The 26,872-nt window shown below is 42.6% G+C and overlaps 1 protein-coding gene across 3 annotated transcripts in view; it reads left to right on the top strand.

Moving 5' to 3' along the window:
- LPCAT1 (lysophosphatidylcholine acyltransferase 1) overlaps nucleotides 1-26,872 on the top strand; it is a 510,913-nt gene that overhangs the window by 433,168 nt on the left and 50,873 nt on the right. For all 3 annotated transcript variants that reach the window (XM_069219452.1, XM_069219453.1, XM_069219454.1), the window contains exon 8: nucleotides 23,890-23,944. In XM_069219452.1, the coding sequence (XP_069075553.1) occupies nucleotides 23,890-23,944 (55 nt within the window). The remainder of the gene's footprint in view (nucleotides 1-23,889; nucleotides 23,945-26,872) is intronic.

Below are 26,872 nucleotides of genomic sequence, written 5' to 3'. Positions count from 1 at the left end.
TCTCTCTTATTTAGCGGTGCATCTGCAGTGGGTCAGTCATTGGTTTCCTTTGCCCTGCCATGCCAATACCGACCCTATTCAACACCTCCCAGCCCCCCAACAAGTGCCTCAAACGTCTCCTCTGTCTTTTCTACCTGGAGCAGACTGCTGCCGCCCCCTTCCTCTGCTTGCTCCATAGAAGCCGGTGCATCACAGCACCAACCCTCACTTATTCCCCCTTGTCGGGTTTCCCACAGACCGGAGGCTATTTATCATCTATTAGTTGCAAAACTGGCACGAAATGGGCTTACGATGTTCGGAGATCTATTCCAGGATGGCACTCTAATGCCTTTGCTGATCTAGTAGACCAGCATAGTGTCCACAGAGGGCACCTTCTGACATATCATACGCTGACTTGTATTCTGAGAACCTGCTGGGACAGTACATCGGCTGAGCTGCCACTTCATGCTGTGATGCAACACCTCCACATTATGGACAATGGGTGGTGGCTGAATACCTGGCTGGTTAAAGCTACTGAAGAGCACCTAGATCTCGCTCACTCGCCTCAGTGTCAAGTGGGAGATTGAGTTTGAACGGGCTTTTGCGGATATAGGTTGTGATTTCATGCTGGCTTACCCTAACATACTCCTTTGGAACACGAAGTTTAACCTCATCAATACTTTGTGTTATACAGGGTGTATCTATCTTTTGTGAGGATCAACAGGTTTTTTTTTTCCTGGTACACGCGTTTGCTACCCCTGCTGTTGCCTTACCGACGCAGACTTAAGTTGCATGTTGTGGCCTTTGCCCTTGTTGCCCCACTGCTGGTCAGCACTCATTGCATGTCTCACACACATACAACAAAAACAAATGTTCTAGCTAGCTGTAACCTATGTGCCTCGTGGTCGTTCCCCGCATACCAAAACAAAAACTATATCTTGGTTTATTGATTTATCGTCGATTTTGCTAAACTTGCGGTGATAAGCTGCTGGAAGGCCACTCTCCCTCTCACAGCATGGCAACAATCGCCAGTTGCATGGGCTACAGTGGAGAGTACCATCCTGAGAAATGAGGAGGCTGGAGGCCCCTAGAAGCATCCTGTCTTTATGTACTGGGATGCTCTGGTATTCAGTTTCCAAGCGGCGATCAACAGTGACTTTCCAACCCTAAGTGAGATACCACCTTTTTTACATTTGAGTCCACCCATCGTCATCTCAAGTTGGCATTGGACCTCTTGCAGTACCTTGTTTGGCATCCTCCTTTGTTTCTTTGGTGAGGCATTGTATCTCTTGCCCCCCTAACTAACATCAACTTTGTGGCTTCTTTTCTCTATGCTTATACCTTCATACGTGTTAGTGGTGGAGCACGTTGTTAGGTTACATTTGGTCCCCCATAGTATTTGATGTTGTGGCAATTCTTTAGCCCCTCCATTAACCTCTTAAATGCGGGCGTCGGCCACTGGCCGACGCCCACACACCCTCCCTGGTGCGGGTCACGACCAGTGGCCGACACCAGGAAGGGCATTAATAAATCCTCGGGTGCGTCGCACCCGAGGATTTATTTTTTATTTTTTCCCCCCCCCCGGGAGACACGGAAGCTACCGTGTCTCCCCCCGCCCCCCACCCGCCCCTTTGTGACGTCAGCACGCCGCGAGGCGCGCTGACGTTGCAAAGGTGTTTTCCCCATGAAAGCAGGAAGCAGCCTTGCGGCCGCTTCCTGCTTTCATGGGGAAAACGGCCTTTTTCACGTTCGGGAAGGCCTCGTAAGAAAGGGGAGAGTCTCCCCTTTCTTACGAGGCCTTCCTGAAAGTGTTTCCTGGCCCCCGGTCGCAGCTGTGCTGCGATCGGGGGCCAGGAAACACTTTCAGGTTTCCTGGCTCCCCCGATCGCAGCACAGCTGCGATCGGGGGGGTCAGGAAACATTTTGAAAAGGCCTCGTAAGAAAGGGGAGACTCTCCCCTTTCTTACGAGGCCTTCTGAAACTGTTTCTGGCCCCCGATCGCAGCTGTGCTGCGATCGGGGGCCAGAAACAGTTTCAGAAGGCCTCGTAAGAAAGGGGAGAGTCTCCCCTTTCTTATGAGGCCTTCTGAAACGGTTTCCTGGCCCCCGATCGCAGCACAGCTGCGATCGGGGGCCAGGAAACCCCACTAGACACCAGGGATTTCACTTTTGGGGGGCAGCCCCCCCCCCGGAAAACGGGCCGCCCCCCCCCCGGCATAATTTTCCTAAAAAAATAAAAAGGTAGGTGCCCCCTGGGGAGGGGGGGGGGGGGCGCGATCGCCCCCCCACCCCCCCAGGGGATTTTTTTTTTTTTTCAAAAAAAAAAAAAAAATGAAATGACAGGGGGTCGCCCGTGGGCAGGGTGACCCCCTGTGGGGGCAATTTTTTTTTTAGATGTTGTAGGGTTTCCCTGGGGGCCATTTTGGCCCCCAAGGAAACCATACAACAACTAAAAAAAAAATATATGTATATATCTATATATATATATCTATGTAGATAGATATATCTAGGTACATGGATATATCTATAGATATATCTATGTAGATATATATTTATATATATATATATAGGTAGATCTGTATCAAAGAGATTTATAAAGCGCGCTACTCACCTGTGAGGGTCTCAAGGCGCTGGGGGGGGACCGGGGGGAGGGAAAGGGGCTAGGAGGTTCACTGTTCAAAAAGCCAGGTTTTGAGGCCCTTCCTGAAAAGAAGTAGGTTTTGGGTCTTGCGAATGTGAGTTGTGAGTGCGTTCCATGTTTTGGGTGCAATGTAGGAGAAGGATCTGCCCCCGGTGGTGGTGTGTTTGATGCGGGGGTCAGAGGCGAGAGAGAGGTCAGCTGAACAGACGTTTCGTGTGGGGGTGTGGAAGGTGACTCTCGTTGAGGTAGGCAGGGCCTGTGTTGTGGAGTGATTTGTGTGTGAGGATGAGGATCTTGAAGGTGATCCTTTTGTCAATGGGGAGCCAGTGGAGGGATTTGAGGTGTGGAGAGATGTGTTCGTGTCGGTGGAGGTCGAGGATGAGTCGTGCTGCTGAGTTCTGGATGCGTGTAGTTTGCACTTGAGTTTTAGAGTGGTGCCGGCGTAGAGGGCGTTTCTGTAATCAAGCCTGCTGCTGATGAGTGCGTGAGTGACAGTTTTTCTGGTCTCTGTGGGGATCCATTTTAATGTTTTTCAGTATACGGAGTTTGTTGAAGCATGAGGAGGTAAGAGCGTTGATTTGTTGGGTCATAGAGAGGGAGGAGTCTAGGATGATGCTGAGGTTGCGTGCGTAGTTGGCGGGGGTGGGTGCAGGGCCTAGCGTGGTGGGCCACCATGGGGGTCCCAGGTTTTTTTGGTGAGGGCCAAAGAGGATTATTTCGGTTTTGCTTGAGTTGAGTTTCAGGTGGTTGGCTGTCATATATACATCACTTTTGTCAATATGTGTGTGGTTTCCCTGGGGGGAAAAGGGTCCGACTTGTCTAGTGGCAGTTTTAGTGCCATAAAGAAGCGCAGAAGGTTTATATGCCTACTGCAAAGAGCACATCTGTATTTTATGTAAATAGCTGAGTACATTAGTAAAGTCTATGGAGAGATGAAGGGCACTTTTGCTGGGTGGTAATGAGGGAATCCGAGGAGGAGGGAGTGGGAGCACCAATAATGATTGTTGGACTGGGCGCAGGAGGTGCTAAAGACTGTGACGAATGGTATGTGACAAGGTGTTTTTTGAGTGTCTTGAAAGTACGTGCTGATTGAGGGAAGAAGCGCAGGTAAGGTGGCCTCTACTGTTGCACGTATCTCACACACACCATCGATTTTGTGACTGTCTACGTAGGCTAGTGTTTTAGAGCAACAGTTTAGCCAATAGCAGAGATGGCATCTTGATGGATGACTGCTGCCTGCACTCGGGTTATAGAGGACCGCTCTGACATAGGATCAGAGACTGAGATATCAGATACTGAGACAGCATCTGAGGGATAGGACAATGGCGCAGACTCTGGGAGTGATTTTTCAGTCAGAGGAGTCCCATTCGAAAACTCCTCTTCCAGTACATTATGAGGGAGGTGATGAGGACAGTCCTGCTGTCCCTTCGCAAGCTGTTCGTGCAACTGGGTAATAGTGGGTTAGGCCAACCCAGAGAGCAGGTGAATGCGGCGGCAAGCAGAGAGAGAGTGCTCTCTTGGGAGCTCACCAATTTAGTTCAGCCCCAAATTCCACCACCCAAATCATATTGTGGAGACATCAAAATTGTCTATGGCAAAACAAACTGGTTTTGTAAGGCAGGCACCTGTGTTTTTGGTCCTGGATTCGGCGGCCATATAGAGAAACACACTAAACCCAAACATTTCTGGAAACTAGACATTCGGGGGAGTCCACAGAGGTGTGACTTGTGTGGATTCCCCAAAGTTTTCTTACCCAGAATACCCTGCAAAGCTGAAATGTTGAGAAAAAACTCTATTTTTCTCGCATTTCTGTCACACAAACTACAGGAATATGATGGGATCCACAACATTCCTACCACCCAGTGACTCCTCACCTGTCCTGATAAAAACACTACCCCACTTGAGTGCCTACACCTAGTGCCTGTGTCAGGAATGGATCACCCCAGGGTCAACAGCTGCCTCACGTAAGGACCAACATTGACCGTTGTGTGATCTATTCCTGTCGCAGGCACCAGGCCTAACCACACAAGTGAGGTATCATATTTATCGGGAGACTTGGGGGAACGCTGGGTGGAAGGAAATTTGTGGCTCCCCTCAGATTCCAGAACTTTCTGTCACCGAAATGTGTGGAAAACGTGGTATTTTAGCCACATTTTGAGGTTTGCAAAGGATTCTGGGTAACAGAACCTGGTCCGAGCCCCACAAGTCACCTCATCTTGGATTCCCCTGGGTTTCTAGTTTACAAAAATGTGCTGGTTTGCTAGGTTTCCCCAGGTGCCGGCTGAGCTAGAGGCCAAAATCCACAGGTAGGCACTGTTTTCTATGAAAAAATGTGATGTGTCCACGTTCTGTTTTGGGGCATTTCCTGTCGCGGGCGCTAGGCCTACCCACACAAGTGAGGTATCATTTTTATCGGGAGACTTAGGGGAACGCCGGGTGGAAGGAAATTTGTGGCTCCTCTCAGATTCCAGAACTTTCTGTCACCGAAATGTGAGGAAAACTTGTTTTTTTGGCCACTTTTTGAGGTTTGCAAAGGATTCTGGGTAACAGAACCTGGTCCGAGCCCCGCGAGTCACCCCTCCTTGGATTGCCCTAGGTCTCTAGTTTTCAGAAATGCACAGGTTTGGTAGGTTTCCCTAGGTGCCGGCTGAGCTAGAGGCCAAAATCTACAGGTAGGCACTTCTCAAAAAACACCTCTGTTTTCTTCCAAAAATTTTGATGTGTCCACGTTGCGCTTTGGGGCGTTTCCTGTCGCGGGCGCTAGGCCTACCCACACAAGTGAGGTATCATTTTTATCGGGAGACTTGGGGGAACGCCGGGTGGAAGGAAATTTGTGGCTCCTCTCAGATTCCAGAACTTTCTGTCACCGAAATCTGAGGAAAACTTGTTTTTTTAGCCACTTTTTGAGGTTTGCAAAGGATTCTGGGTAACAGAACCTGGTCCTAGCCCCGCGAGTCACCCCTCCTTGGATTGCCCTAGGTCTCTAGTTTTCAGAAATGCACAGGTTTGGTAGGTTTCCCTAGGTGCCGGCTGAGCTAGAGGCCAAAATCTACAGGTAGGCACTTCTCAAAAAACACCTCTGTTTTCTTCCAAAAATTTTGATGTGTCCACGTTGCGCTTTGGGGCGTTTCCTGTCGCGGGCGCTAGGCCTACCCACACAAGTGAGGTATCATTTTTATCGGGAGACTTGGGGGAACGCCGGGTGGAAGGAAATTTGTGGCTCCTCTCAGATTCCAGAACTTTCTGTCACCGAAATCTGAGGAAAACTTGTTTTTTTAGCCACTTTTTGAGGTTTGCAAAGGATTCTGGGTAACAGAACCTGGTCCTAGCCCCGCGAGTCACCCCTCCTTGGATTGCCCTAGGTCTCTAGTTTTCAGAAATGCACAGGTTTGGTAGGTTTCCCTAGGTGCCGGCTGAGCTAGAGGCCAAAATCTACAGGTAGGCACTTCTCAAAAAACACCTCTGTTTTCTTCCAAAAATTTTGATGTGTCCACGTTGCGCTTTGGGGCGTTTCCTGTCGCGGGCGCTAGGCCTACCCACACAAGTGAGGTATCATTTTTATCGGGAGACTTGGGGGAACGCCGGGTGGAAGGAAATTTGTGGCTCCTCTCAGATTCCAGAACTTTCTGTCACCGAAATGTGAGGAAAACTTGTTTTTTTAGCCACTTTTTGAGGTTTGCAAAGGATTCTGGGTAACAGAACCTGGTCCGAGCCCCGCAAGTCACCCCTCCTTGGATTCCCCTAGGTCTCTAGTTTTCAGAAATGCACAGGTTTGGTAGGTTTCCCTATGTGCCGGCTGAGCTAGAGGCCAAAATCTACAGGTAGGCACTTTGGAAAAAACAGCTGTGTTTTCTATAAAAAAAATAGGATGTGTCCATGTTGTGTTTTGGGGCATTTCCTGTCGCGGGCACTAGGCCTACCCACACAAGTGAGGTATCATTTTTATCGGGAGACTTGGGGGAACACAGAATAGCAAAACAAGTGTTATTGCCCCTTATCTTTCTCTACATTTTTTCCTTCCAAATATAAGAGAGTGTGTAAAAAAGACGTCTATTTGAGAAATGCCCTGCAATTCACATGCTAGTATGGGCACCTCGGAATTCAGCGATGTGCAAATAACCACTGCTCCTCAAAACCTTATCTTGATCCCATTTTGGAAATGCAAAGGTTTTCTTGATACCTCTTTTTCACTCTTCATATTTCAGCAAATGAATTGCTGTATACCCAGTATAGAATGAAAACCAACTGCAGGGTGCAGCTTATTTATTGGCTCTGGGTACCTAGGGTTCTTGATGAACCTACAAGCCCTTTATATCCCCGCAACCAGAAGAGTCCAGCAGACAAAACGGTATATTGCTTTCAGAAATCTGACATCGCAGGAAAAAGTTACAGAGTAAAACATAAAGAAAAATGGCTGTTGTTTTCAGCTCAATTTCAATATTTTTTTATTTCAGCTGTTATTTTCTGTAGGAAAACCTTGTAGGATCTACACAAATGACCCCTTGCTGAATTCAGAATTTTGTCTAGTTTTCAGAAATGTTTAGCATTCCGGGATCCAGCATTGGTTTCACACCCATTCCTGTCACTAACTGGAAGGAGGCTGAAAGCACCAAATATAGTAGAAATGGGGTATGTCCCAGTAAAATGCCAAATTTGTGTTGAAAAATTCGGTTTTCTGATTCAAGTCTGCCCGTTCCTGAAAGGTGGGAAGATAGTGATTTCAGCACCAGAAACCCTTGGTTGATGGCATTTTCAGGGAAAAAACCACAAGCCTTCTTCGGCAGCCCTTTTTTCCCATTTTTTTGGAAAAAACAAAATTTTCACTGTATTTTGGCTATTTTCTTGGTCTCCTCCAGGGGAAACCACCAACTCTGGGTACCATTAGAATCCCTAGGATGTTGGAAAAAAAGGACGCAAATTTGGCGTGGTTAGCTTATGTGGACAAAAAGTTATGAAGCCCTAAGCGCGAACTACCCCAAATAGCCAAAAAAGGGCTCAGCACTGGGGGGGGGAAAGGCCCAGCAGCTAAGGGGTTAAGTACTTAGTGGATGTTATCACTTGTGTAGCCTTCTGTTCACCTTTTATTATTGTTGTTTCCTTGTTACTTTTCTTCATTAGTGATGAATTCCACTGAGGCATTGATACCACCCAGCAGATGATATTGTTGTGTTGTATCAGTTACATGCCTCCTCTATTTCTCTGTGTAACTGTCGGTACCCACAATTGCTTTGTTTAATTTGTCATTCGTTAGTGTAAAACGTTGTGTTGTGAAGTCAGTACGTGTATGTCAAAAAACGAAATAAAGAAATTTTGTTTTCAAAAAAGTGTGTTGTTCTTGTTGTAGAACCTTAGAATGAAAATTGTTGAGCTGGTAAATTTATACACAGCTTGTAGGTCATTAGTGGCCCTCATGTTGATGTTTATGAATAAATCGCTCACCCTTAGTTTCCTAGACTAAGCCTACATGTCTGATGCCTTCCTTCAGGGTTCCATACAGGTTTAATAGGCAGGGAAACCAATTCCCTAAGTAAAATGGCTGTCAGTATGATGGGTACATTCAGAAAATGATGAGAGTACTCTTGGTGATACCACCATCCTTGGCAATGCAATTCTGTGTGCCTCTTGTTAGCTCTACCTGACATCAGCTTGCGTTGTACTTGCACACTTAAGTATCAGAATGTGACTGCTTCCCATTGCATGACTGTGGGGACCAACCTGAAGATCCAAGTATGACATTATTGAGAAAAGGAAGGATCCGTTCACATTTCTCCAAATATCACTATCTTCATTGGGGGCTTCATCCAGTAGCGACACCATCCACATATAGATGCACATAATTTACATACTTTGGCATCAGGATCCTCTCCTCAGCTACTTCTGTATTTGTAGCAATATTGTAGTCCCTCATATTTCTTCCCAGTGGCTCTAAGGTTAGAAAGATAGGGGCCATTTACATTTGTCTTTGATTTGTTTCGTACATCTGTATTATTCTTGTATATTGCTATTTGTGGCGTCACTGCTTTCTCAACCAGTTTTCCTGTGTAATAATTTCTTTTATGGGTCCCGGTGTGCCTGTTGTTGAAGAATAATCTTTGGTGGTTGTTTATATACTCTTTTTGCTCTTCATTTGGCATGTATTTCTGCCGAAGCATAAACTTGGTTGACCTGGTAAGCATATGCTCTGTGTCTTAGTTTCCGTATGTCATTACTTTCCTTTGATATTGATAAAGATTTGGTTCCTGTAGTAATTAGTCTATCTTGTAAAGAACACAGTCCAAACTTGTAAGGTAAAATTAAGGTATCTTTAATCCTTATCATCACAGTACTCCCTCTTCCAAGTCTTGCCCAAGCTCTAATGGCATAACTCACTGTTTCCCCATCCTACACTGAATTTCAGAATTTTATGTAATGAATGTTCCAAAACACTAACATTACTAAATTACCTAATCCTAAAGTATTTTAACATATATCATATTTCTCTCCTTTCAAACAAACAACTAAAACAATAAAACAAATAAAAACTATACAGTATTAGACAAAGTCTCCCAGTTTAGTTGTCAAACATCTTGCACGAGCACTAGAATTCACCAGTTACGCTATGGAGTCACCTTCTTTTGTTATATGACAATCATTACTTGTTACCCTTGCCATTTCTTCCTCGCACAGAAGGTTATTCTCTAACGTAGTCTCATTTTGATTGAAATTCTCTCTTTGTTCAAATGATTGCAGAACCATCACACTCAGTTCCTGTTTTCACCTCTGAACTTCCACTTCCTTCATTACGAGATAGCTCATACCCCGCAGTGCACTTCGCCAACCTCCTCACATTCCACATTTTTCCATCTTGTGTGACCACACTCTTGTTATACACTTTTATTGCTTTCGTGGCTTTGCCAAGCTTGGATGTTCTTTTCCTCACAAACCCCAGCTTGCATATTCTAACCCAGTCACCCACTACAATTGAGAGTTCTTTCACTTTCCACTTGATATCATACTCCTCCTTAAACTTTTCTTGTTTTCTCCTCACCCTTTCCTTAACCTCCTCGATACACATCTTCTCCCAAACCTTTCCTTGCTTTTTAGTGAACCACCACAGACACAATTTGGACACTGGATGTCTTCCTTTTAACAACTTGAAAGGAATAACCTCTGTAGTGCTCTGGGGAGTGATACGATAATACCATAATTTCTCTCTCAGCTTTTGTTTCCTCTGTCCTCCAATTCCACGTGCCCAGATAATGCTTTCCTTAAGAACACGGTTGAATCTCTCAACTTGCCCATTTCCTTGTGGAGTAGTGACTTGTCTAATATTGCTATATTTTAAAAAACTCTGCATTTCTTTTGCCATTAATTGAACACTATTGTTAATATTAATACTTCAGGATACCCTTCTCTGGCAAACACCTCCTTGAAAAATTCAATAATGGTACCGGAAGTAACTTGAGAAACCAACTTCACTTTAGGCTACTTATAGTGATAATCTATTAGGACTAAAGCATAGCGAGCCTCAGTAGGCAGTGAGTAATATGGACCAGTTATATCAAATCCTAACTTCTGCCAGGGCGAATTCAGCCAAGGCACTGGCAGAAGAGGAGCTGGCACTGTCTTCAACATCTTCTCAGCATTAACACACACTCCATACTCTCTCACCACTCTGTCTGCTATTTTATCTAGTCCTGGCCACCAAAAACATATGCGTATTAAACTTTTCATAGAACACACACCAGGATGACTCTCATGCACCAGCTTTAAGATAGTTTCTTGCATAACTTTTTGTGGAATACTTTTCCCTTTTCAAACACACGTTCATTCTCTACCTTTAATTCATCCATTACTTTGTAAAATGGTGTCATCTCTGCCAATATCCTTTTCCTATTAGGCCATCCACACCTCAGGTATATTTTAACCCCTTGCAGAGCCAAATCTTCTTCGGCACATTTCATCCATTCTTCCTCTTCTATACCTGTAAATTTGCTAATCATATACCCAGATACAACAGACACAACATCTGTTCCCAACTCATTTCGATGCACATCAACCTCTTTTGCTCCATCTTGAGGAAGCGTCCATAAACAATCTGCCACTGCATTACTCTTCCCCGGCACATATTCAACCAGAAAACAGTACTCTTGCATCCTAGTTACTAATTTTGCAAACCGAGCAGTAGCATTCCATCCACCACCTGGAGAAAGGATCCCCACCAATGGCTTGTGATCAGTCTTAAGAATGAAACGTGATCCCCCCCCCCCATCCCCAATGTAATTCTGGAAGTGTTCAACGGCCCTAGTGAATGCTAATAGTTCCTTTTTTATAACAGCATACCTCCTTTCAGCGTCTGTTAATGTACGAGAAGCAAATGTACCATTCCATGTATCTCTACCACACTTTTGAAATAACACTCCTCCTATGCCATACATGCTGCCATCGACTGTCAGTATACATTGTGCTTCCTCACTGAAAGGTTTAAGAGTAAGGGCCTTTAACAATTTATTTCTTAATCATTTCAAAAGCATTTTTCTGTTCACACATACTTGACCCCTTGCCGCGTAAGCTCTCTGTGGTTTCATTTTAGTGGCAAACTTTGCAATGGATTTGCTATAATCCAAAGACCTGCAAATGACAACAATTTCTCCCGATTGTCAAGATGCGGAGCATTAATAATAGCATCAACTAATGATTGTTTAGGTATTAGTCCTCCTCATAAAGTATGTCCCAAGTATTCAACTGATTTATAGACAAATTTACATTTCTTTTTTTAAAGTCAAACCGTTCTTTTTTTAACACTTCGCAGACATGCTCCTTGTGTTCCTTTTCATTCTTTAAAAACATCAATTCATCATCTTGAAAGCACTTCATATATTTATCCATGTCCTTAAATAATTGGAACATTGCTCTTTGAAATACCGACACCGCAGAGGCTAACACAAAAGGCATTCTTTTAATCTGGAACAACCCCTGCGGCGTGATAAATGCTCTGAGATGTCTAGAGTCTTCCATCAACTCAATTTGATGGTACACTGACCTCAGATCCAAGGTGGAAAACATGTTTGCACCTTCCAACATGCTGATTACCTCATTTATGTTAGGCAAAGAATGGCAATTCACAATACTATTTGCATTCACAGCTTGTAGGTCCACACACAACCTCTAAGATTTGTCTGCTTTCTGGTCCAAAACTATTGGAGATACCCATTCAGATGACTCTATTTTCTCTATTACGTCTTCATTAATCATTTCCAGTAAAATGTGTTTCAGTTCTTCTCTCACACTAATAGATATATTCCTAAGTTTCTGCACTACCGGTTTGGCATTCGCCTTAACCCTAATCTTATGGCTGTATCTCTTCAGTTTTCCCAACTCATCAGTGAAAATCTCAGGAAACCTGGATATGATCCACCCCTTCCCTTCACAACTTTCTATTACAATGCAGGCTCACAATTTTGTGGATTCAATATGACTCACAGTTTACCTTGGCCTTTCCATCCAAGAACATTAACTCCTTTTAACACAACTTTATAATAGCAGATCTTCCCTTTAATACTATCTCAGTTTCAACATAACCAATAACATAACTACTGTTCCATCAAAACTTTCAGCTATAATAGCAGGTGCCTTTAAATCAGTTACTTTCCAAACATCATCAAATTTTCTAACAAAATATTCTTGTCCAGGGTGACTCTTAATCAGCCATAAACTCCAATTCTATCCCCATTACTTTCACTTTACATTTAGGTTGACTTATGACTGCACAATCATTCACATTTTCATCACTATTTTTTTTTGTGATAAAACCATACCTTTTTCATCTTCCTCCTTCAAGTCACACTTTTGCCAACATTCATCATTTTTTCCATTGCTCATGCTGGCTACTTTTCCTTTCATGCTATTATTACTTTTTCCTGAATCCCAACACACCTAAGCAAAATGCCCAATCCTTCCACATTTCTTACATTCTTTCAAAACAGAAGGACACTGAGGTGAAGATGCAATGTGATTCATGTTACCGTAACGATAGCATGATAACCGTTCCGTTTTATCAAGTCTGTCCCATGTCTTACTGAACATATTATTCTGTGTGTTAGGATTACTACTAGATCTACTGCCGCCATAGCACCTACTACTTCACAATCCACACTTTTAACTTTCTGATTCCTGTACAGATTTCATCCACTTCTCCTACTGTTCTAATGCTTTCTCTGTGGTAATTACATCTTGTAATTTAGGATCTCCCATCACCCACAGTTGTTCTTGAATTCTTTTGCTTCTAACATGCACTATAATCTGATCACAAATCATCTCATCTGTAACTGTTACTAAATTTCAGTGCATGGATAATCCTCATGATGCTGTGAGAAGTCCATCAAACGTTTCCTCCAGCTGTTGTGTTCTAGTATACAATTCTAACCTATTTAAGGCTATGCTTGCTGTAGCTTTAAATCTGTTCTCCAAACTCAATAATGCCTCCTTGAATATAACCATTTCTTCTTCCTGTTGCCCTTGTATAACTACTTGTGGTATAGTTCGGAATATCTGACCTTCTGATCCTCGACAGTTTAGTAAAATATTTGTTTTCTTTTGTGGCATTTCATCATCATCAATTCCTCTCATATAAATTAGAAATTCCTCTTTCAACCTAATCCAGGTTATAGGTGGGTCACCGTTGTTTTTCAAAAACTTAATAGGAGTTTCAAACTGTAGTAACAATTTGGATTATTAACAGACCAGGCAACACAAATGCTGTTAAAATGATTATAACAAAAGAATTGACAATCTGCACCAAAAGTTCCAAGTGTGCAAATCACTGTAATTTGCACCCACCAAAATGTTCTTGTATAAAGCATGTAAATCGCTGGATGACTGTCAATTTACAGAAAAACCATTGTTAAATAAACCATATAATGCCGAATACTCTTTCTTCTTCTTTCTTTTGTCTTTTTTCTCTTTCTACTGAACGTGAAAAAAACAGGATGTAACTCCGATTGATGAACAACTTCCGGATGAATTCAGCCCCTCACAGTAGTAATAAGACGCTGGGTGGGATCAGTGTGTTTCTTCGTTACACAATTTTTCCACTTTAAGTGCAGCACAATCAGGTGTAAATGTGTTTGCACGATAAATATAGTGCGGTGAATGGACTCGCTCTATGTACACTTGATCCATGGAAGTACCCAGCAGTGCGTCCTTTAAAATGTAGTGACGCGATGATGTTTAATAACTTTATGCATGTCAGTAGGTGAGCGTCAATAGGGAATAATGATTGTTTTAATAGCTCGTGGTTATTTAAAACCTGAAGCTTGGGGTAGCATTTCAATAACTTTTAGCTCGCACTCGCCAGCAATATTATTAATATTTAATTTGCTGATGCAATGAAGGAAAAAATACATTATCACCATAGCACAGTTCACAATATATTTTTTCTGTCCATACTGTTGTTGATGACCTTGTTGAACCTTTCACAAATTAAAGTGGGTTCCAAGGAGGTAACACTGCTCCTCTGCTGCATTAATTCCCCCATAAAGAATCCAGTCCAAACTTGTAAGGTAAAATTACGGTATCTTTAATCCTTATCAGCAAAGTACTCCCTCTTCCAAGTCTTGCCCAGTCTCTAATGACATAACTCACTGTCTCCCCATTCTACACTCCATCTCAGAATTTTATGTAATGAATGGTCCAAACTACTAACATTACTAAATGACCTAATCCTAAAGTGTATTAACATATAACATACTCCTCTTGTGGCATTTGTGTTGCTAGTTCTTCCTGTAATTTCCTAATGGCAATGCTTAAAATCTGACTGATCAAATTGTTTTTTTCTTGATTAATTTAATAAATGTGCGTATCATTAATATGCACTATTATCATCATTATTATTTTTATCAACCTTATGCATTAATTATTAGTATATACTTTTGTGTGCATAAGGACTGGTTTCGTGAAATCCTATGCCTTTGGATTTTTGTTAATTGGGGTGTATTCTACTATTGCATGCATTTTTTTGTCTTAATTTCCTGTATAATAAGTAATTCAACCAATGTATAGATTGTATTGATTTGTTTAATTTGTTTTAAGGTTATGTTGTCTAAGTATCTTGTTGTCTTTCCCAGTGCTCTTTTCATCTTTTGTTCTAACCATTTTTTATTGAGTTGTGTTCATAAAACACAGTACAGCCAAACCTATCTTGTTATAAAGTACTCCCCCATGCCCATACATAATACTATCAACCATATAACCCCAAACTATGAAAGTTCTACCATTTGCCCCAAATCTTACCATTTTTCTGTGGCCAAGTAAATGGGCCAATAAAATAGGCCTGCCCTGCAAGGTGCACCAGCTTGTTTCATCTTTTACACTTAAGATAACAGTGTTTCTTATTGTACCATTTTTTTTAACATATCCTTTTCCGACATTTATGATTTTTTGGTGTTTTGGCAATTCTGAGGGGAAAAGTCAACTAAGAACGTCCAGCACTCCTGTATTTCAGTCTCTTTTTACATCTAATTTCTGTGCAGTTTCTGTAATCTTCTCTTCAAGGGTTTATTATGTCATATATATCAATTTATAGATATTGGGCGCTTCCTCCAACAGTTCTTCACACCTTTACAATAACAGATCTGGATAAAAGCTAAGCTATGCTACCAAAGCCTTCTTGAGATGACAAAATCTGTGACCACTGGGCACTGGGGTGAAGGGTTTTCTGGCTGCAGTGCATGACTGAAGGCTATGTATAGTACACAATAGACATTTAGAGCAGGGTGTGACTAAGTACCACCTACTATGTCACTGAAACAGCCAGAGGTGGGTCAAGTGGCTACTGTGGGTGAGGACAGTGCATAAAGCATATGCACTTAGGACTCACTGGGCACTGCAAAATCAGTGGCCAACATGTTCTGTGGGATTGCTATTTCATGCAGGGCATGGCGTGCAATAACGAAATACTGCTGTTCAAGGTTCATACCCAGTCAGTACTGCAGGTAGGAATGTCGGTAGAGCATGCCCGAAGACCATGCACTTACAACAGAGTCCACTAGGAACTGGAAATTGGAAAACTGGTTGCAGAGGATGGAAGAAAGGCATGCTCTTCTCCTAGTTCCTCTTGAAGGGATGTGCTCAGTAGGTTGCAGCACAGGATATTGGGTGCAGGGTTTGCATGCGAAGGCCACTTCCTCTTCCTCCTGGACAGAGCCAGAGGCAGTGCCCAGTGAGCATTGTGGTTGGGCCACTAGATTTATGCTCTTTGCAGAGTCTTCCTCCTGCACAAAATACTGTTAAGATGTGTGTTGTGGTGGCAAGGTATTAGTTGCAGCGCCTGACAGAAAGCCATGTATTGTGGACGTGGGTACTTGGCTTCCAGCATTATATTACTACAGAACACAAACAGTTATCTGAACCAGTGTATGTGATTGCTACACTCAACAGACTTAAAATACTTTTTGCCTCCAATGGATCTTGATTCTTATATCCTTTTATTGAAACAATTCAAGATAGGTGGCCCAAAAGGGTCTAGGGTAAATCTCGGAATGTATACTGATCTCTCCCACCAACTGACTGAAATACAATTAGAACTTTCACTTCAATGAATATAATGACACTGATAATGTGGCACTGTGACCATGTTTGTCAACCAAGCGTGATATACCACCCCAGTTCAAAGTTTGATGTCACATTGTAAATATAGTATATTCTAAAAATCTTGAAGCCGGCAGTGCGTGTTAACTTTGTAACTCAGCCCAAACATTTCGAAGTAATTTGGAACTAATCTTGTCTGATTGCTTTGTGCCACCACATATGGAGCTCTTCTTCGGGATGAAGATATACAAAGCCAGATATTTCAATCGGTCATTAACTCAATCCATGATTTTAAGCATAAGTACTGTTTGATCATGATGTGTCTTGGGCTAAGTGTCCTCTGTGACTTCAATGTCTTGTTCCATAGGAACAACTATGTAGTACACCGAGTATCCACTACGCTTGTACAGATAATTGAAGAATAAATAATTGATGTCAGTCAAAATAGTGAACCACTGAGTGAATAATCTTTGATGTGCAGTTATATTACCGACTCAGTACCCGACGTACCCCGCAACAGCCACATCTCCGCACACCTGAGACACCTGCATTGGCTCCCAGTCAGCAAAAGGATCACCTTCCGTCTTCTCACCCACGCACACAAAGCCCTCCACAACAAGGGACCGGAATACCTCAACAGACGCCTCAGCTTCTACGTCCCCACCCGCCCCCTCCGCTCCGCTGGCCTCGCACTTGCTGCCGTCCCTCGCACCCGCCGCTCCACGGCGGGTGGGAGATCTTTCTCCTTCCTGGCGGCCAAGACCTGGAACTCCCTCCCCACCAGCCTCAGGACCACCCAGGACCACTCCGCTTTCCGGAGACTCCTAAAGACTTGGCTGTTCGAGCAGCGATAACCCCCCCTTTCCCCCCTAGCGCCTTGAGACCCGCACGGGTGAGTAGCGCGCTTTACAAATGCTAATGATTTGATTTGATTTGATTCAGGGATCACGTATACTAACTTCCTATGGGGGTGTCCATTCATTGAAGCAGTTGTGCAGCCGAATTAACCTGTCAGCCTTAAGCACGTTCATCCGGAATACCGCTGCTTCATCTGATGTACACAGTATATACCATGCCATTGTGATAGAGGAAAGGCCTTTTGTTACCTATAAGGCCTACAAAGATGTCTAATAAAAAACAGTGAGTGATCCTGCAGTCAAGCTTCTCCGTCTGAAACAGCAGCAGAGCATCTTCTAATAGTAATTGTTACTACTGCGTTGTTTCTCTGTATAGTAGCAATCAAGAAGTACTTAATCTTTTAGCTTATACTTGTTTTAAAAACATTTGTTAATTTTAGATTCAATGGCCGTCTTGGGTGAGCTCCTAGTAATGGGTAGTGTTATTGCAGCCTTTTAATCTACATCATATTTTTGAAAAACTTTTTGTTTGAGTTTCAAGGTTTTAAGTCTTTATAATAAATCTGGTGAAGGTGACATCATACATTATGCCACCAGTGATATCCACGTTTAATTCATTTGTGATGGTATGTTTGAGGTCGTGAACACTGCATGCAGTGGAGATTGGGGGAAAAGGGGGTTGTGATTTGTAATCTAAGCATAAATTCCTACTCACTGAAGTTTTTGTTGTCAGTCTGCAAAATTGAATGTGATCAGCTTCTCTGAACATTTCAAACAGCAGAGGTTCAGGATTGTTGTGGTTCTTCCCAGCAATGGTTTACTTACAATAAAATGAATTTAATGTAAGTTAAATATGGAATTTAGCTTGCTACATGCAAATGGCCATGCTCATATTTTTCTGGGATATTTGATGTTTGCTGTAATGAGATACAAAAGATGGATGTGTTCAGTTATATTCATATCAAATGTATACAAGTTTTACATTTTGTCTCACAATCATTTTCAAAGGATTTCCGGGGTAGATGCTAGTTTTCCAACTGAGTTGCACAATTAGTGGGGTAAATTTGTATCTGTCAGCTCAAGAATTCCACCCACAGCCTGTCACGTTACAATCTCACCTTACTTCAGTGACACAGCACAGCTCCTGCGGCTTTATAAATGATTGTTGAAAACAACTGGATCCACTCCACAATGTTCCCCCATGGTCTGTACAGCTTCCCTATTGCACCCACCACTCCTGCACGCATTTCCTTTCCATGGAAAGGTGATATGATGTGTGGTGTAAAACAGAGAACGAATTAAATATACGTATTGACAAAATGATCGCGCACCTTATCTAAACAGCAACTGTTTGGCAAGATGGTAAAGGGTCTTTACTGCATGGTAGGAGGAGCATAAAGTAAAGGAGGGATAGTTAGAGATCAGCTGATGTACGGCATCCTCCAAGAATTGACGGATGTCCCGTCTGCCCCGTTTAAATGGTAACATGTCATTAGGGTGAACAGGACATTTGCTTATTTTTTGGAAAATGTTCTGTATCTAACTAGCTGTAAGAAACCCTTCAGGTTTTTGAAAAGTGGGGTATCTAGTCTATATTTTTAATGATCATGCGCAGAGGCATAGATAGGACAAGAAACATGGTCAGAATTGATTTGGCAGAACTCTCTCCAAATAGTTGTCAGTGATCATGTTGTCCAACAGATCGGTATTAAAGTCCTCCTTGGGCTGCTTTTTTTCTCCATTATGGTGTAATGTAGTCCATTACGTTTGAAACAGTGGTGTATATATTGTTTACTTTGCTGAAAAGTCTCAGCTGTTTGTTGAACCTTTTAAATGTTCACACTTAAAAAATAACAGAAAACCACCGGCCCCCTCGGGAAGACGATATTGATCTGTGTTGCAATCTGATGCACGGTCACCATTGGACCGAAAGCAACGTGAACACTTAACTGATGCCCTGCTGTGCCTTGTTTTTTTATTTTGCTTCATTTTCTTCCTCTCTCTTGCTCTGCGTCGTTGTATGATGACAGAAAGAAGTCACAGTCTCCAAAACAATGGAGTGAATGAGTGGCGTGCCTGTCTTCTTCGTGCCGTTGGGTTCCTGGAAATGACAGTTAAGAGTATAGGAAGGCTGACAGAATACTTGGGTTGCCTTAGCACTTTGTATCCAGTAATACAACACCGCCCTCTAGTGACTACTTGTGTTTGTGTCGTTATGTGGCTGTACTAAAGTAAAACAAGATAAGCAATTTAACTACAAAAGCTCTGGCAAGGGCTTTCAAGTAGTTTCTGGTGGCAGATGTCCAACCACAGTAGGCCTACATTCCTATTGCCTACCTTTTATTCAATAAAAACATCAAGAGGAGATGATTCGTATTAACAGCGCATTCCTGTAATCCCTCTGCCTTAACAAATCGACCCGACTATGGAATCATATTGGTTCTCTCGCAGTGTTTTCTGGACCAGCCTCTTTTTGAGTAGGTGACTCTATCTCGGAGGGGTGTGGGGTCGAGGGTTATCTTTGAGCATTTTATTCAAAATAATGCTTACCCAATGGCAAGAAGCTGTACATCTATCTATCTATCTATCTATCTCTCAAATACAGTGGTTCCACTAGAATTTTTTAAAACAGGGATACTTGAAAGTGCCATTTTATTATCTCAATATACATCATTCAATAGTTTTAAGAAAACAATTAGCGACGTCTGTGCAAGATAACTTTCACGTTTATTTTGAAAAACAAATTATTTTATTGAGTAGATCAGAATAAAGTGTATTAACGTCACAAATCAGTAAATGGTGCAGTGCTTCAAAAATGCATATGCAAACTTTATAAACAAGAAGATCCTATATGTACCTATTCTCAAGTAATATGAAGAGTATGCAAAAGGGATCAACACAGTGCTTAATTTGTGCTTGTTGTTTCCGGTGCTGAGCACCGGCACTTATTTTTGAGGGCCTGGGCTTATTCTTCTGGCTAAAGCATTTGCTGCGAGCAAAAGACACACATGGGAAAGACATAGGAAGGGAAAAATGAAAAAGTTTCACAAAGGAAGAAAGTAGTAGACTGCAAGAGTGAGCTGAAGGGGCAGCAAGTGGCTTTATATGGATTGAAGAGGTCCGAGATGGCTTCAGGATTACGCCGCCTCAATATTCCGTGTTCCCACATTTAATTACAGCCGCCCGTGTGTTTAAAAGCAGGGCTTTGGGAACCGGCACGTTTTTATTTACAAATTAAGCACTGGATCAACATTTAAATGAGAATGATGGGAAAAATGCACTGTTCCTTTTACAAAAAAAGTCCTCTTGTTTTACCGTAGATTTTCCATCCAGCTGGACTAATCAGTGGGTCAGGATGCAAATGTATACATATAGGAGCAAAACTCAATGCAGCAACCATAATAATTAAACGAGTCATGATTCGGAGTTCGATAGATTTTGCCAGCTTCTCCGCGGGCGAGCATGTCTGTGTAATTATGGAAAATCCCAAACTGATTACACCGTAAGAGCGCAGGCATCAGCGGGGGCGAAATGCACCACAGCCGCTGAAGGCTGTGACTGTGTTATATTTTGTTTTTCCCGGTTGACTCCTGTCTAGGAGCTACAGTTCACTGGAGCTTCTTTTCACATGTTTGCGGGGATGGTGTCCTTGTCTGTGGATTGTACCAGTTGCCACTGGGACCATTTCATACCTGTCCTGACCAGGCAGGTGCTTCGCCCAGCAGATGGATGCAAGTGCAATAAGGCCTCCACAGTGACTGTTCTTCGGGCATAATTACACCAGATTCCATTACTTGAGCACATTCTCCCATGATGGGATCAGTTGTCTCACCAATACATCAGCAGAATTCCTTTGTGGAGAGAAAAAAGAAAGCACTGACACTCCGCCATTACTGGCCATGTCACTGTGCTTATATTTTTTGTAACTTTCTTTACTCTCGATATGTTTACATTTCTGGCAAAACATTTTGTAATCAAGTAAAATGCAATTAAAATTACACGAACCTAATGGTGATGCTCGCTAGCCCAATTCAGTGTTGTAGATTGGCTTGCGATGGTCTCAAAGACTACAAATACATAAAATATCGTATGAGCCGCAACCCTATTGCCACCCCTCCCTCTCCAACATGAGATGCAGTGTACCAGATTATCAAAAGTGGATTTGCAAGAAATCTTTGTCTCGGACACTTGCGCTGCTCTATAACTAAAACGCAAGATGAGCAAAGGCCAGTGATTGAAGCTGGGAGCTGATGCGTGGCAGAAAGAAGACCAGGTGCTCAGAAAACACTGGAGCCACGGAGGCATGTGTGGACCTTTACTGCTTCTCCGAATTACCTGTGGTGGTGACCGCAAAAGGCAGAGTTACCTTGAGGTCATGCTGAACAGATGTGCCTCGGTGGTGATGGTATGACCGTGCCTGGGAATGATCCGGGAGTCTGCGAGTGAGCAGGAAGCTGTAGAACCTCTGGAAGGTTGGTACAGCGGGTACAGGCCTTGTGGGAGAATAGCGTGGGCCAGGGACCAAAATTGGGGGGAAAAGTACCGGCAGGAGCCTGCAGCCAATGGAAGGCCACAGACAGTAAGCTGTACTTGGTTCATGATCTATGGCAGAGAGAGTGCTAAAGCTCTGGTTGAAGCAGGAAGGAGCAGAAACCACTGAGCAATCAGAAAAAAAGGAACAAGAGTGAAGCGAAGCCAACCAGTGGTAAGGAATGGGGGCTCTGAGCCGGTTTTAAGATTTTTTTTCCTTTTAATTTTTGGTTTACAATTTACAGGAGATTGTGTAAGCATAACACAATGAACTGCAAGTGAAACCTAAAAATGTAACCAAGGAGCTGGGGCGTGTGATGACGAAAAAAGGATTAGAGTAATCAATTTGCCCGTATGTTATTTAGACATAAACTGCAGTCAAACATTGGAACACATCGCATAATCCGTCGCCCAGGGTAGCAATAAAAAATATATCACTTTGCGGTGTTTTTTTTATTTTTCTAAGCAATATTACTGTATTTCGAATATCTCTAGAGGCACTTATGCCACCTGCTTGTCCTTGACGTGCTACTTCAAATAATGCTAATGTCCTTTTTAGAATGTGAGCAGGAACCTGTTTCTGCCTTTTCCCAATGAATATCAAGGTTGTAATTTTTTTTAAAGATGTGACAGCTGACTGCCTCAGAGCTTTGTGCATTTTTGAAACATCAATTAAATTAAAGAAGCTACATTACAAATAGACTGGGGCAGACGCTTCAGTTCCAAGTCACACCGGTGTGAAGACCCCGAGAGTCTTGCAGTCTGTAGTTTGACAGACCAACTGATCAGTTTTTGATTTTTCGACTGCCTGACCTGGGTCTTTGCTTGCTCTTCAAAGGAGATGGAGGGGGCTGTGTGGTCCATAGTGCTGCAGAGGAAAGGATGAGTCTGAACCGGAGTAGTGCGAAACACACAGGGCAGATGTCTGTTGGGAAACTGAAACAACTTGAGAGGCGCAGATAAATTATTTGGGCGAAGTTGAGGTGGAGTAAAAAAAAAAAAAATGAAGTGGACTCAAGCAGAAGAGCTGCAAAACAATAGAGGCGAGCACAAGAGACTAACACCGGGAGGAAGGTGACAGAAGAGAAGAAAACAAAGGGAGGCAATAGATGACAAAAAGATAGAATGAAATAAAAGAGGAATGTGGCGGAACTGAAGTAAAGGGAGGAGGTGAATCAACAAGGGGAGACGGTGGATATGAAGAAAAAGAATAACGAGAAGTGGGGGGAGGAGCTAGAGAAGAGGATAATGAGATGAGAAAGTAGGAAAAGAACATGGGGTAGGGAAGCGTTAGAGGTGAGAGAAAATAGGAAAATGGTAAAGAGGGCTAGAACATGTTGAAGGAGATGCAAGAGTATGAAGGAAAGCTAAGGCGGGGAATAAAAAGTGAAAGAGGCTATGAAGGAACAGTACAGAAACAGAGAGACGGGAGACGAGAGAAGATAGGAAGGGCAGATAATGGAAGAAAAGGTGCGTGAGAGGAATGGAGAGAAGATATGAGGGAGGGAAATAATGAAATAGGAGCTAGGGACGAGGGAGAGGCATCGGAAGGAGATGTGGAGGAGGAAAAGGGCACCTTTAGTGTTGAGAAGAGGAAAAATGAAGAGGGCAAAGAGAGAATGGGCGAGCTATAGAGATAAGAGTCAAGAGGAGAGGATAATCGAGAACTGGAAAATAGAGTGTAAAGGCAGAGAAAGATGAGAGGTCGCAAAGATATGTTAACAGGTAGAGAAGGGAGACAGAGCAAAGAATAAGCGTTTGAAAAGAGAGAAATATGAGAACCAGCCAGAGGGGATTGAGCGGAGATAGGGGACGGAAATAAGAATGTTGGGAAGAAGAGGAGAAAGGGTGGAGAATGAGAAAGACAAGAAGATTCAGATCTGAACATGAAAGGAGTGCAGAGTATAAATAGGGCAGGGGATTAAATGGAGGTTGAGGAGAGAGTTGGGGTGGGCTCAAAAGAGATGAGACGAGCGCCTATTTTCCTTGCATTCATCAGGGACCACGACCCTTCCTAAGCCGCTGTTTCTAGCAGCTGAATTTTGAATTTGGTTTTGTGACTAAACCGTGTGGGATTCTTGGTGGCCGAGACTCTCTTCTCTCTGGTCAAACTCTCTGGTCAAACCTATGCTCTTTAGTTAGACAAGGTGCTGCGAGATCTGACACAAAAATGAGACCATCTGATCAGCCTTCTTTGCAACATGTACAATAATTTTCACATGAGCTGTATTCATATATTACAACTTTGATGTATTACGCTTGCAATACAACCAGACCATTTGTACTAAAATATTTCTTATATTTTTCTGTCTTTCAGTCTAGATATTCTATGGCTTACTCTGTGCCAGTTCCACAATTATGTGGAAATCGAGGTAAGTAAATGACAAACTTCTTTAAAACATTTTTGATGATTACAATATGGTGGAAAAAATATAAGCTGTGCTTAAGTTTACATAGACTCAGGGGAGATACATGGAGTAACATAGATATCATGTTGTAGGTTCTTTGTCGTATTTCAGATCTCAAACAAATAAATATTGAAAGAGCCAATATAAGCAACGCCTAGTGAAAGTGTGAATTAAATAGCCAGGCCAGTGCTATGCCAGGTCCTTTGCAGGTAGCTGCCTTCCTGAGCCACCACACATGGCCACAAGAGAGTCTCACATTGTAACAAATGTTCTATAATAGCCTTGTTTCAAGGGGAACACGTTCTCCGAAACACACCAGGTCGAATAAGCAATGAATGCAGTCTAGGTGATAGATACCATAGCAGAACAATCTGTGTGTGTGTTTTGTCAGAATTTGCACAGAATTTGGAATACAATACGCTGTGATATCTGCAAGAGTGAGACCTGCAATTTCTGAACACAGCAACTTTAGTTCATAACTGAGCTGCTGAGTGCATCTAAGGGCACTCTTATCAAGTCCGCCAATAAAGAAAACACTAGAATGGATTTATGGATAGGTTTAGTCCCTTTTTTAAAGTTTACACCCAATATCAAACAGCACTACTACAACCTCCCCACAGCCCAGCACATATCACTCTTGTTTTTAGGTTACAGACGTTTCATAGTTGCACATATTTTGTCATCTGCTGCCACCTTGTGAGTTGATATGGAATAGCCTACCAGATTATTTGTGGCATCGACACACAGGATTAATGCAATCAGGCCTGATTTAAATAATAACAACATTTTTGTCTTCAGCTCTTTATTTGGATTTATTTGCCCATCGTCTCTTCAGAAATCACCAAAATGGACAAACTTATTTTGTTTCTTTGGTATCTTCAAATAAACCACATTACTCCACAATAAGCAGCCCTCATCTCTCCTCAGAACCCAGCTGCTCAGTACAGCATCCATTTTAGGACATCCTCATTCCTTACTCCTCATCCCTACTTCTCATCCCTGTTCTCATCCATCATCCCTACTTCTCATCAATCATGCATCCTCCCTGCTTCTCTTCCATCATCCCTGCTTCTCATCCATCATCATTACTTCTCTTCCATCATCCCTACTTCTCTTCCCTGCGTCTCACCCCTGCTTCTCATCCATCATCCCTACTTCTCATCCATCATATATCATCCCTGCTTCTCATCCATCATCCCTGCTTCTCATCCATCATCCCTACTTCTCTTCTATCATCCCTGCTTCTCATCCATCATACATCATCCCTATTTATCATCCAACATCCCTGCTTCTCTTCCATCATCCTTACTTCTCATCCCTCATCTCTGCTTCTCATCCCTCATCCCTGCTTCTCATCCATCATCCCTACTTCTCACCCCAGCTTCTCATCCATCATACATCATCCTTTCTTCTCACCATCATCCCTACTTCTCTTCCATCATCCCTACTTCTGATCCCTCATTCCTGCTTCTCATCCCTACTTCTTTTCCATCATCCCAATTTCTCTTCCATCATCCTAACTTCTCTTCCATCATTCCTACTTCTCATTCCTGCTTCTCATCCATCTTCCATCATTCCTACTTCTCATGTCTCAGTCATCATCTCTACTCCTCATTCCTCATCCCTCAGTCATACCAACACATTTTCAGGTTTGTGAAACACAACTTTACACTGATTGGCTGGCAATAGCCAATCAGAGTTATGAGAGAGGCCTGCATTGTATTTCACTGAAAAACAGCCTTCTCATTGCATGTGCTGGGTGAAGACAGCAGAGAGGAAATGCAACTGTGTTTGTTTCCAATGAATTCAAGGATGTACAACATTTCATTTTATTTAACTAAGTGTTTTTCTGTTTACACAGGCCTCTGCAGAAAGCTCTGCTGGTTCGGAAAATACAAGGAGCCCACAGCTTGGACCATAAGTCAGCTCTTGGAAAAAGGGTTATACAGTTCATTGAAAATCTTTCTGGTTTCAGAAAAGGAAAAAACAGCTCTCAGAGATAAAAGCAGCCTCATCATTAAAAATGTCATTTGTTACAAATAAAAAGGAGGCTCAGACTTAAACATTTTATTTGTTACAAATAAAAATGAAACCAGAAAAATGTTTGGATGAATTGGATTGCACTGTCACCAGAGTTTAAAAAAAAAAACATTTTCTTTCTACATACCAAACTGAAACCAGAAAGCTTTTCAGTTGAACTGTGAATGACCTGTACAACCTTTTCTACAAGAGTTGATTTATGGTCCAAGCTGTGGTCTCCTTGTATTTCACAAACCAGCAGAACTTTCTGCAGAAGCCTGTGCAAACAGAAAAACAGTTTAATAAAATGAAATATTGTGCAGCCTTGAATTCACTGGAAACAAACACACAGTTGCATTTCCTGTCCTCTTTCTTCACCCAGGTTGTTTTTCAGTGAAATAGAATGCAGCTCTCTCTCATAACTCTGACTGGCTGTTTCCAATCAATCAGAGTGAAGGTGTGTTTCACACAACTGAAAATGTGTTGGTATGACCGAGGGATCAGGAATTGGGAGTAGGGATGATGGATGAGGAGTAGGGATGATGGCTGAGGCATGAGAAGTAGAAATGATGGAAGATGGATGAGAAGCAGGGATGAGGGATGAGAAGTAGGGATGATCAAAGAGAAGTGGGGATGATGGAAGAGAAGTAGGGTTGATGGATGAGAAGTAAGGATGATGTATGATGGATGAGAAGTAGGGTTAAAGGATGAGAAGTAGGGATGAGAAGCAGGAATTATGGAAGAGAAGCAGGGATGATGGATGAGAATTAGGGATGATGTATGATGGATGAGAAGTATGGATGATGGATGAGAAGCAGGGATGAGAAGGAGGGATGAGGAGTGAGGAATGAGGATGTCCTAAAATGGATGCTG

This window comes from Pleurodeles waltl, chromosome 2_2 (genome assembly GCF_031143425.1).
Source record: "Pleurodeles waltl isolate 20211129_DDA chromosome 2_2, aPleWal1.hap1.20221129, whole genome shotgun sequence".
Classification (NCBI taxonomy): domain Eukaryota; kingdom Metazoa; phylum Chordata; class Amphibia; order Caudata; family Salamandridae; genus Pleurodeles; species Pleurodeles waltl.
The sequence above is the reverse complement of the archived record's forward strand: the minus strand, read 5'-3'. Positions and strand labels throughout refer to the sequence as shown.